At 43.3% G+C, this 13116-nt stretch overlaps 1 protein-coding gene across 1 annotated transcript in view; it reads right to left on the bottom strand.

Annotated features, from left to right (window-relative positions):
* LOC116459865 (butyrophilin subfamily 3 member A3-like) overlaps window positions 1–12910 on the bottom strand; it is a 26495-nt gene extending 13585 nt beyond the window's left edge. The window contains exons 1-2 of the mRNA XM_058432232.1: window positions 12871–12910; window positions 2506–2598 (exon numbers count right to left, since the gene is read on the bottom strand). Of these exons, the coding sequence (XP_058288215.1) occupies window positions 2506–2598; window positions 12871–12910 (133 nt within the window). The remainder of the gene's footprint in view (window positions 1–2505; window positions 2599–12870) is intronic.
* Between the last annotated feature and the right edge of the window lie 206 nt (window positions 12911–13116).

The raw sequence follows: 13116 nt of genomic DNA, 5'->3' as shown, positions 1-13116 counted from the left end.
CCCTCTTCACTGGATTCCCTGGTTCCACCCTCGTTCAGCTCTGTGGGTGTCCAACACTGTGGACTCCTCAAGCGTCAAACTCTTGGCCATTACCACGGTCAACTTATGGCCTGGTGGCTCCTGGTGGGATCCAGGCAGACTGCCTGGCAGAGGCTCTGAAGTCAGTCAGGGGCTGAACCCACCACGTTTAATCACAAAGATTTTGATTAGGAGAGCTTTGAATAAGACCAGGCCTTACCCATCTTTTCTTTCTTCCCTTCATAAAGTTATTCAACAAATATTTACTGAGCACCTACAATGGGCTGGACCCACTGTGGTAGAGTTAGGGACACAAAGAGGGTAGACAGTAGGTAAAGGCTCTACAAGTCACAAGCTTGATGATCTCCGTCATGGGACAAAACCATTTAAACTTTAGTTACTCAAAAATATCAAGTACAAGACTTAGAATGTTCACAATTGGCCCAGCAATTTCACTTCCTGATGCTCACTTCAGCAAAGTACTTGCATGAGTGCAGAGAGAAGCCTCTGTGAGAATGACACTGCAGCACTATTTTTAAAGTATAAAAGTGGTAACCAACTGAACTAGCCACCCACAAGAGACTGGTTAGAGGAATGATGGCTCATCCCTATGAGGAAATTCAATGCAGCAGTTAAAAAGAGTGATTTAATGTCACTAGCCTGGATAATGGAGATATACTAAGTGATCAAAAAGCACCTTGCAGAACTCTACTAATGATTCAATTGAAAAACAAAAGCAAAGCTATACATTTCTGCATAGCTATATATGTAAATGCCTGAAAAAGTCTAAAATGATGGATGCTAAACTGAAGATCGGCGGTTAAGTGAGTGAAAGGACACTTTGGCCTTTTGCTTCCTTTACTTTTAAAATTATTGGAATGCTTTAAATTTAAAATGTTCATGTATTAGTTAATAACTAATAATTATTATAAGGAATAATAGTGACTGGAACATATTAGCTGCTCAGTAAATACTAACTCCTCAACGGTTTCTCCCAAAACAAAGGAGCATGAGGCCTGCAGCCATAATACCAGCTGCCGTGGGTCTGGGAATGGCCTCTGAGAACAAGGTCTGCAGATGGAGGTGGGGAGAGATGTAGAGGAAGCAAGGGAACAGAGGTCTGTGCAGCTGGTCATGCTCCACCCCTGCCTGGATCTTGCACCCACCATCAGACTAAACATTATATTTCACCACATCTTCTGCTCCTTGAAACTGCTCTTTATGTTCCTAAAGAAAATTATTATTAGTCCCTAAACTAAAAACTTCTCTGCTGTCCTCAGAGGGAGAACTTTTATTTTTTAGGTTATTTATTATTTATTCTTTCTACTATAGACAATTTTGCCAAAGAAAAAAATATAAAGGAATAAAACCTTAAATACTCTGTAGTTATAATCATCTACTTTGCTAATGGAAGTGAAAATGTTTCTGGAAGCATTTGGCCATGTACGCATGGCAAGTGCCTTTAAAATGTTGTATTATTTGCCCCCAAAATTCCAACTATAAAAGTTAGTGTTGAAGAAAAAAATTTAGAGATTGATGCAAATATTTATGGTTAAGGCTGTTCAATCTAGTAAAATCTACAGTAACAAAATGTAGAAATTGAAAAATCCAAAATAAAGAAAGAGTTTTAAAAATAATTCGGGTTTTTTATTTGTTTGTTTGTTCTTTTTCTTCTTTAGGAGCGGCTTTCTGAGTCAGAGTAGGCTCACAGAGACTCCCAATAATTATATATTCATACAATGTAGTAGCTTGTAGCCATGGGAAAGCATGCTTTAGGTTTTGGGGAAATGATGAATGGAAAGAAAACCAAGTACTATCCCTAAAAGATACCAAAAATGGTTTAAGGATCCAGCGTTATTAAAATTATAAAGAATTTCACTTAATTAAAATTATGATTCCTAATGGTTATATGGAACATGTTTTATGACTGAACCATGCATCGTTTGTCTATTCCCCACCTGTTGAATATGTATGTTGGTTCAGATTTTACTATATTATAAATACTTCTGTAATAAACACATTTACATAAAAATCTATGAGGCACATCTCTTTTTTTTTCCTTCTTCAGAATCTCTTAGAATAGATGCCTTGAGTTGGCCAGAACAGATTTTAAGGGGTTTTTGTTTGTTTATTTGTTTGCCCTTTTCGGACCACAATACGTTAAGAACATGCAGTTGGAATATTTCTTCATTCATGTTGTCTCCCTTTCCTTCCACTAAATCCCAACCTCTGCAGTTCCTTATACTTTGCAGTACTTCTCCCGTCTTCCCACGTGCTCATACGTGCATGTGCTGATGTGCGCATGTACACACAGACACAGACACACACACACACACACACACACACACACACACACACACACACAGGCACCGCACCCCTTTCTCTGGGCGAGTACTCTCCCTGCATGCCCACTCACCACTCTCAGCGATTCAGCCCCACTCCTCCCAGGCGTTGTAGCCCAGGCTCTAATCAATTTCCTGCACTTACCCCTTGGTATTCCCATCGGAGAATCAGAGCCCACAGAATAAAGATGGTCAATCAATAATTCTCCATTCTTTCTATTATGGCTTAGCCTCTCATCTGGAAGAAAGGAAAAAGAGAAAGCAAAAATTGTCTTCTCACCATGAGAAACAGTAAAAGTCGCTCTTTGGAAGAGTTAGTTTTTTGATTGGCTCAGAGGTGATGTTTTTCATCAGTTGCTGGGCAGAAACCACTGAGGAAGGTTGAAAATGAAAACTGAAAGTACATTGAATTGCACATGTTGAGGAAAAACTCCAGCCCTACCTCCCTTAGTGTTTGTTTTTCTGTGTTTATCTATTTGAATCATTCTTGTGCGTGGATGTATATAAGTATTTCTTTATATTCACCTGTCTCGTGTCTTTTATATCGTAATAGAAATATTAGCAGAATGGAGTAGGAAAATAAAAAAATTTAATGTGCAAAGAGAGGAAGATGTGCACTAATTAAGATGCTTCTGTGGCAGTTTGCTTGCATGTAGATAGATACGTAGAAGAGGAGGATCTTTTTTACAGAGCCAAATAAAGGTATGAATGGAAAGAAAATGAGACAAACTGCACCTCTTTAAGAACTTCTGGCATTCAGGCTTAGGATATGTTATCAAATAATATTTTTTTTCTGGTTTCCAGAGGCAGTGCTGCTTGACATTGTTTTACCTTTCCCAGGAAATTCTTAGTGCAGATCTTTCTGAGCATCTTCATTCACCCTCAGCTCCTGGTTTGTGCTATATTGTATTTTCTTGGGTATTTGTTTCTCACGCTGCCAGTGGAGTACATATTCTCTGAAGCTAGACACTCCACAGGCTGTGGTCTCTCTAAGGCTCATTTCCTGTACACCATCTCTGTAAGGAGTTTATGGGACAATCTGGTTCTCCCTGTGGCTTAAGACCTCAAAACACACTTTTTTGGGCTGCAAGCCAGAAAGCTCCTAGAGCTAATATGTGACTGGAGCTGATGGGATTTGGTTATATTGCAATAGTTTAAATTTAGGCTGTGTGGTATCTGCTTGAGATGGCTGGTTGCTTCTGCAGCGTGCATGCCCCCTTCTTCTCAGTAATAAGGCCTAATTTTCTGGGGTACTGCATCCTGCTCTTCCCCCTTGTAGATAGGGCAGGCCAAGGGACTAAGTTGGAGCCAATGGTTTGTAGGTGAAAGTTGTGGGCTTGTACTTCTCCCAGAAATCCTTCAAAGGGAGGCCAAAATAGCTGGGAGTGCGAGGGTACACTCTTCCTACTTCCTTCTTCCTCTTGCCTAGAACATGGACTTTGGACCTGGAGGTGCAGTAGCCCACCCTGGGACCATGAGGCAGCCTTGAGGTTGGAAGCCACACACTGGGACAGCAGAGAATGAAGTCAGAAGCAGGCTGGGGCATGAATGACATATCTGAGGTGCCAGATCAGCCCTGGACTGTCACCATCTAAATTTATTAAAAATTTATTAAAATTTTTATTTATTAAAATATTTTTATTAAAATTTATTAAAATTATTATTAAAATTTTTTTCTTTTAAAATATTTATTATATATTAGTACTCAGGGTGAATTTCCAAATAAGTTTATTTTTCATGAAAGGAAAACAAACCCTTGTTTTGTTTAAGCCAGTGGTACTTCTGGTCTCTGTTATCAACAGAAAAACACAATTTTTCCCTCCCCCTTCCGCCTCCCCCCTCCCCAACAGTTTATTATAAAACTTCTAAAACATATAGCAAAGGTGAAAGAATTTTCAGTAAATTCCAATGTATCTGCCATGTAGATGGTAAAATTAATATTTTACTTTCTTACTTTATTATAAATCCATCCTGCTGTTCATCCCTATTCATCCATCAATCTTTATTTGTTTATTTGTTCATTTGTTTATTTTTAAATTCAGAGTCTATCAGAAACTGTGCTGCTTGAAATTGTATTAGTAAGAATGAACATCCCACCTTTGCCTGGAGGATCCAAGTCACTTTGACACAAAGAAGCAGCCAATGTGCTAAGCTTCAGATTAGGAGTTTCTAAGCCCAACGCTTCATATCTCTGAACTTTGCAGTTTCCAAACTATGAGACCCCTAAGTCCATTTCTCACTCAATGTCTTTGTTTCTTCAGCTATGGGTAAGGATGCGACCTTCTTCTTAAGTTGTTTGGAGAGAACCTAGAATAGCACCTGCACATATTAACTCTTTATGAAGGTCATTATTTTCCATTATGAAAGGTTTGGTATCAGCTGGTGCCTGTTGTGGAGTTGGAGTTTTAGTTTGAAGGTGAAGAGAAAATCTTTTTAAAAAATGGCATGAGAAAATGTGTACATTGGAAACGACAGTGTGAAAGGTGCCAAGGAAGATGGGAAGTAAGAGTGCCATTTACATTGTATCCTGTGGAATGATGACACTATGATTACACAATATAGACAGTCCTCATTAGAGAATCAGATGGTAGAAGACAAGGAGACCAGGAAGAAAGCTACTGTGACACTCCAGGCAACAAATGATGAGGCCTTAGGGATGGAGGAGAGGGAAGAGGATTGATTATTATTCTTAATAATAGCTTATACTCACATAGAACCTACCATGATGTTGGTATTGTGCTTAGAGGTTTACATGCATGAATAATACTTTTGCTTTGTGAAGTTCTGAGCAGAGAAGCCCACTAAGCTCTGCCTGGACTTCTGACCCACAGCAACTGAAGTGATAAAAGTGTACTGTTATTTATTTATTTTTGAAACAGAGTCTCGCTGTGTTGCCCAGGCTGGAGTGCAGTGGCACAATCTTGGCTCACTGCAACCTCCGCTTCCTGGGTTCAAGCGATTCTTGTGCCTCAGCCTACCAAGTAGCTGGGATTATAGGTGTGTGCCATCACGCTGGGCTAATTTTTTATCTTTTATTGTTTGCGTTTTTAGTAAAGATGGGGTTTCATCATGTTGGCCAGGCTGGAAAAGTGTACTGTTTTAAACCACTATGTTTGTGGTAATTTGTTATGCAGCAATAAATCACGAATGCATTAGGTAAGTGAAACACGCAGTGGCAACAAACATGAATATAAAGAAGACAAAGAGAATAACTGTGTTTCCAGCCCTGACCCGTTGCCTGGACTGCACGCTTATTACTGACCTGCCTACTCTACATCTCCACGGGAATCTCTAGTAAGCTCCTCAACCCCAACATATTCAAAACTGACCTTTGGATTCTGTGCTGGCTCCTCCCCTGGCCTCCACAACCGGCTTCTACCTCATTTTCCCCATCTCAGTCAGTGGCAACTCCATCTGTACCGTTTCTTAGGACCAAAACCTTGTGGTCACCCTTGATGCCCTTCTTTTTCACACCCCACCTGTAAGTTTATCAGCAAAGCCTTTTTATTCTATCTTGAAAATAAATCCAGCATCGTAACATTTTCATGGCTCCTCCCTGGTACAAGTCATCTGCATCTTTCCCCTGGATGACTCCCAACTGGGTCTTCAGGCCTCCATCCATCATCCCTACCCACAGCCCATCTTGGTCTAGCATGTGAAGTAACTTCTTAAAACATAAGTAAGTCCAATCCTTTTTCTGCTCTAACCTTCCAGTGGCTCCCCTCTCAGAGGTAAAGCCCAGGTCAGCATGATGACTTTCAAGGCCATACATGATCTGGCCCTCAACCCCCTCTGACTTTGTCACCTCCGATTCTCCTGGTCACCCTGTGTGCTCCAGCCACCCCAGCCTCATTGCTGTTCTTCATACAAACCACAGTGCTTCTGCTTCTGTGCTCTGGCACTGCTGTTCTCTCAACTCGGAATGCTTTTCTCCCAGGTATTCTGTGCCTTGCTCCCCTTGCTCATAACCACCCTATTTTAAACTGTAACTTCCAACCGGGCACGAGGGCTTACACATGTAATCACAGGGCCTTGGAAGATTGAGGGAGGAGAATTGCATGAGGCCAGGAGTTCAAGAACCTGGGCAATATGCGTAGCAAGATCCCTGTCTTTCAAAAAAATTAGGCTGCACTGAGCTATGATCACTTGAATGTACTCTAGCCTGAACGACAGAGCAAGACCCCTTCAAAAAGAAATGCAAGTTCTGCTATTCCAGGTTTATTTCTCTCCTGAGCACTTATCATCATCCAGCACACCATATATATTACTAGTTATTTTATTTCCTGTCTGTCTCCTACCACAAGTTATGTTATTTTTGAATGAGAACTTTCTGTTTTGTTCACTTCTATGACTCTACCACCTAGAATAGTGACTGGCACATAGTTAGCGTTCATGGATCCTTGTCAAATGAATGAATTAATGAATTGACCAAATAGAGAAGCCTGAGGGAAGCTGGGGTGGGGCCTCCCCGATGTGGGTGCAGAATTAGCCTGAGACAGGAGAAAGAACACCTGCTTGTTGAAATCAGAGGAAACAGATCAAGAGGGGCAGGTGTAGGTGGTGAAGCAGGAAGTTTGAGACCTCCCTTTTCTATTTTCTCTCTGAGGTGGTAGACTGTGGCACCATCTGAGATGTGGGGAAACGATGTGGTGATGAGGATAACGGCTAACGGTCACTATCACAGATATGTGCTGTGTTCGCACCAGGTGCTCTCCACACCGTATCTCATTCCTAAACATCTGCTAAAGAAGTAGATGTCATTAACTCTATTTCTAGGTGAGAAAAATAGAGTTGCAGAAAGGTCATGGAGCCTGTCCTGGTTTGTCTGAGTGAGTAGAATAGGGGTCACCCAGGTGTGTTGACCAGGGAGAGGAAATGGGTGCAGAGGCATGAAACTGCATGGTGTGTTTGGGACACTGCAGGTGTTGTGGTCAGGCTGAGGAGCAGCACATGGCCAGGATGTCCAAAGGTAGAGCAGAAGTAGGTGGTCTGGACCACTGAGTGCCTTCAGTGCAGATAAAAAGTCCAAGGAGGCCAGGCACGGTGGCCCATGCCTGCAATCCCAGCACTTTGGGAGGCCAAAGAGGGCAGATCACAAGGTCAGGAGTTCGAGACCAGCCTGGCCAGTATGGTGAAACCCCGTCTCTATTAAAAATACAAAAATTAGCTGGGTGTGGTGGCAGTTGCCTGTAGCTCCAGCTACTCGGGATGCTGAGGCAGGAGAATCACTTGAACCTGGGAGGCAGAGGTTGCAGTGAGCTGAGGTTGTGCCACTGAACTCCAGCTTGGGTGACAGAGTGCGTGAGACTCCATCTCAAAAAAGAAAAAAAAAAGTCCAAGAAAGCTGGACTTCATCTTTTAGGCCAGAGTTTCTTCAGCTGAGTTATGTAAAAAACTTGTTTAGAGAAAAACTAATTTTTATAATACATCTGAAAATGTCTTCTAACTCCTGAAAGAGATGGGAACTAGTTAAAAAATACAGCATTAAAAGTTAAAATTGGTTATTAGGGAAGTCATTTGTCACTGATTTGATAAACAGTAGTTTCCTTGGAAACTGGAACCACTCCACAATAGTTGATTATAAGGATGTGAACCAGATGATATAGAGTCTGCTTAGGTTACATTTTTTAGGTTTAAATTGGCATTAAAATAATTTTTTAAAAATTTTAACATTTCTGACCGGGCCTGGTGGCTCATTTCTGTAATCCCAGCACTCTGAGAGGCTGAGGCAGGCGGATCACTTGAGGTCAAGAGTTTGAGGCCAGCCTGGCCAACATGGTGAAACCCCATTTCTACCAAAAAATACAAAAATTAACTGGCCGTGGTGGCACCTGCCTGTAGTTCCAGCTACTTGGGAGGCTGAGGTGGGAGAATCGCTTTAACTCCATAGGCAGAGGCTGCAGTGAGCTGAAATCATGCCACTACACTCTAGCCTAGGTGACAGGGTGGGAGCTTGTCTCAAAAAAGAAAAAAGAAATGAAAAGGATGGTAGTTGCTCTTGGTTGAAGGGAAGCAGGAGCCCAAGGAGTTAAGTGGTTTGCTGGTGGCTGCTGTTGAGAGAAGGGCCATGGTAAACTGAATCCCAGGGGTCTGCAATAAAAAAAGAAAGAGGCTGGGCGTGGTGGCTCACGCCTGTAATCCCAGCACTTTGGGAGGCCAAGGCAGGTGGATCACGAGGTCAGGAGTTCGAGACCAGCCTGACCCACGTGGTGAAACCCCGTCTCTACTAAAAATACAAAAATTAGCCAGGCATGGTGGTGTGCGCCTATAATCTAGCTACTCAGGAGGCTGAGGCAGGAGAATTGCTTGAACCTGGTAGGTGGAGGTTGCAGTGAGCTGAGATCTCACCACTGTCCTCCAGCCTGGGCAACAGAGCGAGACTCCGTCTCAAAAAAAAGAAAAGAAAGAAAAATCTGGGGAAGTGGTCCATGCTTGTGAGGGGGCCTGGAGCTAAGCAATAGAAAAAACTTGCTGCTGAGCATTAGGAAGTTTCTCCCTCTCAAAACTGTGTGCTCAAAGAGGATGACCTTCCCCAGTAGAGGAGGCTCATTCTTGTTTTTTAATTAATTAATTAATTAATTATTATTTTGAGATAGAGTCTCAGTCTGTCACCCAGGCTGGAGGGCAGTGGTGTAATCTTGGCTCACTGCAACCTCCGCCTCCCAAGTTCAAGCAATTCTCCTGCCTCACCCTCCCAAGTAGCTGGGACTACAGACATGTGCCACCACGCCCAGCTAATTTTTGTATTTTTAGTAGAGATGAGGTTTCGTCACATTGGCCAGGCTGGTCTTGAACTCCTGACATCAAGTGATCCGCCCTTCTTGGGCTCCCAAAGTGCTAGGATTACAAGCATGAGCCACCATGCCCAGCCGGATCATTTAAGGATATACAAGTAGCTGCACTCACCCCCTTGCTAGAACCTCCAAAAAGTTCCTTATTTTTCTCATTTTCCAGAATAAAAACAAATTACTTTTAAAATCAGAAAACTCATAAACAGATTACTATTTTAAGGATTAAATCGTGATCCCTGGGTAGCCATAGGCAAATCACTTCCTCTCTGAACATCAATGGTTTCATTTATAAATGAGGTGGTTAGGCCGCAGTGATTTCTACAGTTCTCGGATGTGTTTAGAAAGCTTTTTTTTTAATAGAGACAGGGTCTCACTATGTTGCCCAGGCTGGTCTCGAGGTCCTGGGCTCAAGTGATCCTCCCGCCTAGGCCTCCCAAAGTGCTGGGATTACAGGTGTGAGCCACTGCATTTGGCCTAGAAAGCTTTTTGTTGTTGTTAAATCATACGTGCTCTATAATATAGAACATATATATATGATACCACACTTTGGTGACCTATCGATTTCTTCTCACATGTTGTAGTTGCCTTAGAATGTGGAGGCACCTGGAAGGCATGACGAACAGCAATAGCAGATCACTGGCCTCTGACAACTGTCAGTCAATTGAGAAATGTGGATTAAATATGCCCCCAATTATTATCTGTGTAGTTGTGAGCACACAAGTCAATAGACATAGCGAGTGCTTCCCATGGTTCTATTACTTTATTCCCAAGATTCACACATGACTATGGCCAGCAGCCTCTGGATATGTTAAGATGAAGGAGATATCAACAAAGCATCAGGAAAGCATTATTATTATTATTATTATTATTATTATTTTCTTTGAAAGGGAGTCTATCTCTGTCACCCAGGATGGAGTGCATAGGTGCAATCTCAGTTCAATGCAAACTCCGCCTCCCAAGTTCCAATGACTCTCCTGCCTCAGCCTGCTGAGTAGCTGGGATTACAGGCGCCCGCCACCACGCTTGGCTAATTTTTGTATTTCCTGTAGAGACGGGGTTTCGCCATGTTGCCCAGGCTGGTCTTGAGCTCCTGACCTCTGGTGATCCGCCTGCCTTGGCCTCCTGAAGTGCTGGGATTACAGGCGTGAGCCACCGCACCCAGCCAAGCGGAGGCTGCAGTGAGCCAAGATCGAGTCACTGCACTCCAATCTGGGTGACAGAGCGAGACTCCGTCTCAAAAAAAAAAAAAAAAAAAAAGAAAAAGAAAAAGAAAATATTGTTTTTGGTGGGAAACTTTTCTCAGTCTCTCCATATTCCATTCCACAACCCCTCCCCCCCTTTAAAAATATGAGGTATTTAAAAATTATTATTTTTCTGGGGACTGCTACTGCATTGGAATAGGAAAATTGTCTAAATCTCTAGGGAGACACTACAGGTCACAGGCAGATATCTCAGGGCCTCGTTTCAGATCTGACACTAAACTGCGTGATCCGGAGCTAGCCCCTCAAAATGGTTGGGCTTCAGTTCCACCTTAGACTGCTTGGCTGGACTTTGCTAGATCACCTCTAAGGTCCCTGGTGTTTCTGATATTTTGATTTTATGATTCTTCCCTGCCCCTCCCTCCACACTGGTTCTAGGAGACAAGTGGAGCTGGGCTCCATTTACAAGCAGAGACCCCTACCTATTTGCTGTGAACTAGACACAGAGGATGGCTAGAGGGGTTAAGAGAAGAGTTAGGCAGAGCCCTCAATGAACCCTCTGAACTCAGGTTCCCATCCTTCTATCTTCTTTATGCATACCTACCTTGCAGTCTTGCCACAGCCCATTCTCAGACACATCTTTGATTCCGCCTTTGACTTAGTCTTTGGATCACTTCGCTGGGCTAGGCCAAGGCTTTAGTCAGGACTGTCCTTGTTCCTGCATCTCAAACTGGAATACAGTCACAAGCAGGAGAGTGTTCAGCAGCCGAGCCATGTATTGCTATTGGCTGGGCCTTCCTGAGGATTCCACATAGGTTTGTGTCTGGTTGAGATGCCCATCACTACAACCACCCCCGCCCCACCCCACTCCCAGCACCAGCAGCAGCTACTGCTGAAACAGATTACAACAGGGATGAACTCTGGACTGTGCACCCCTTTCTCCTGTATTTATGATGTAAGATAGAGATGATTTCAGAGAAATAAGCAAGTCTAAGGTCAGCCTCATCATAGTACTGTCAGTCTGGCTCTCAGGCCACCTTGCATGGGGTCTTTGAACTTAACAGGCCTGCTGGGATACTTCATGTGCGTGCTTGGGAAAGAGCAGATAATGTGGCTGGGGGCCCTGGAAATGGAAAACAAGCTGAAGAAAAGCAATTTTGTATTAAAACAACCCCCCTCCAGTCCAGGCGCAGCGGCTCACACCTATAATCTTAGCACTTTGGGAGGCCGGGGTGGGCAGATCACTTGAGGTCAGGAATTTGAGACCACCTTGACCAACATGGCAAAACCCCATCTCTACTAAAAATACAAAAATTAGCCAGATGTGGTGGCACACGTGTGTAATCCCAGCTACCCAGGAGGCTGGGCAGAATTGCTTGAGCTTGGAAGGCAGAGGTTGCAGTGAACCGAGGTTGGACCACCACACTCCAACCTGGGCGACAGAGCAAGACTTCGCCTCAAAAAAATAAAAATATAAAAAATAAGACAACCCCCCCACAAAAAGCATAATACAAATTGCATCTGCTAGACACTTTTTACTTCTTTGGTCCTACAGGGACTTGCAAAAAGATCAGGTGGTGGGGGCATAGGGTCAGGTGGCAGTTGCTAGGGAGCAAGTTCAGGTGGGGATGCAGTCAGAGAAATATGTAATGTAATTTTCCTATTAAGAGAATATTAATGGAGGGCAGGTGGAATGGGTAAAGCTACTGAAATGAAGCTCTGGAGCAGTTGAGACCCAGAAAACATAGAGATCAAGTAAGTCATCAACTATTAATAGCCTTAGTAAACTTTGGAGGGATAAATGCGCTACAAGCTTCTCTTCAAAATCTGAACCTCTCTCCTGCTGTGGCAGCATTTAAATCCAACAGACCCAGATGCAGGCAGTAACTGTGCTCTTGACCAAAAGGCATGGCATTTTGGTTAACAGTGTGAGCTCTAGGCTTACACCATCTGGATTCACATTTAGCTCAGCCAGCCTCACTGGCTGGATCATCTTGGGCATATTATTTACCCCCTGTAAGCCTCCTCCGTAAAATGGGCTTAATTGTAATGACAGTTTCATAGGAAGGTTGTAAAGATGGAACAAGGGTGTACATGTGAAGCCTTTAGTGCAGTGCCTGGTGCACGATGCTTAGTAAACATTATCTATTACTTTAATAACTCTTACTCCAGTTTACCCAATAAGGTGGTTATTTATTAACATCTAGCTCTCCCTCTAGAATGCAAATCCTTGCAGGGAGATACCTCGGCTGGTTATTCTTTAGCTGTACTTTCCTCTTCCTCCCAGCTTCCATTCTCCACTCTTCTCCAGCCTGCTCTGAGCCCCAGGGGCTGGCTTCTGAGAACTGTGTCAGCAGCCTTTGCGTCTGGTGGGGATCCTCCAAAGGGTAGAAGGTCAGAGACTTCAGGATATCTATCCCCACATCTCCCTCCCTACAGGCAGCAGATGACAGTGGCCACCTTCCTACGGTAGAAGCCACAGGTCCTGTCAGGACCCTCTATTCTGGCTACGAGTCTTACCCACTTTGAAAATGCTTTTTCCTTGCTTCTTCAGACCCATGGCTGTAGCCTCAGGGTACATCACCACCTGTTGTTGGTGACAAAAGCCTTCCCCTAGTCTTTGCAAATGATCTTGTTACCTACATAAGGGGTAGATGGAATGACAGTCCAAGGACACAACAAAGGAGGTTTTAACAAGAGGATTTTATTACTTGGAACAAGTCAGACCCAAGGGATAATTCTCCAAAGCAGTGCCTCCAGAGCAAA

This window comes from Hylobates moloch, unplaced genomic scaffold, assembly GCF_009828535.3.
Source record: "Hylobates moloch isolate HMO894 unplaced genomic scaffold, HMol_V3 SCAFFOLD_20, whole genome shotgun sequence".
Taxonomy (NCBI): Eukaryota; Metazoa; Chordata; class Mammalia; order Primates; family Hylobatidae; genus Hylobates; species Hylobates moloch.
Note: the sequence above shows the minus strand (reverse complement) of the source record. Positions and strands in the feature narration are given on the sequence as shown.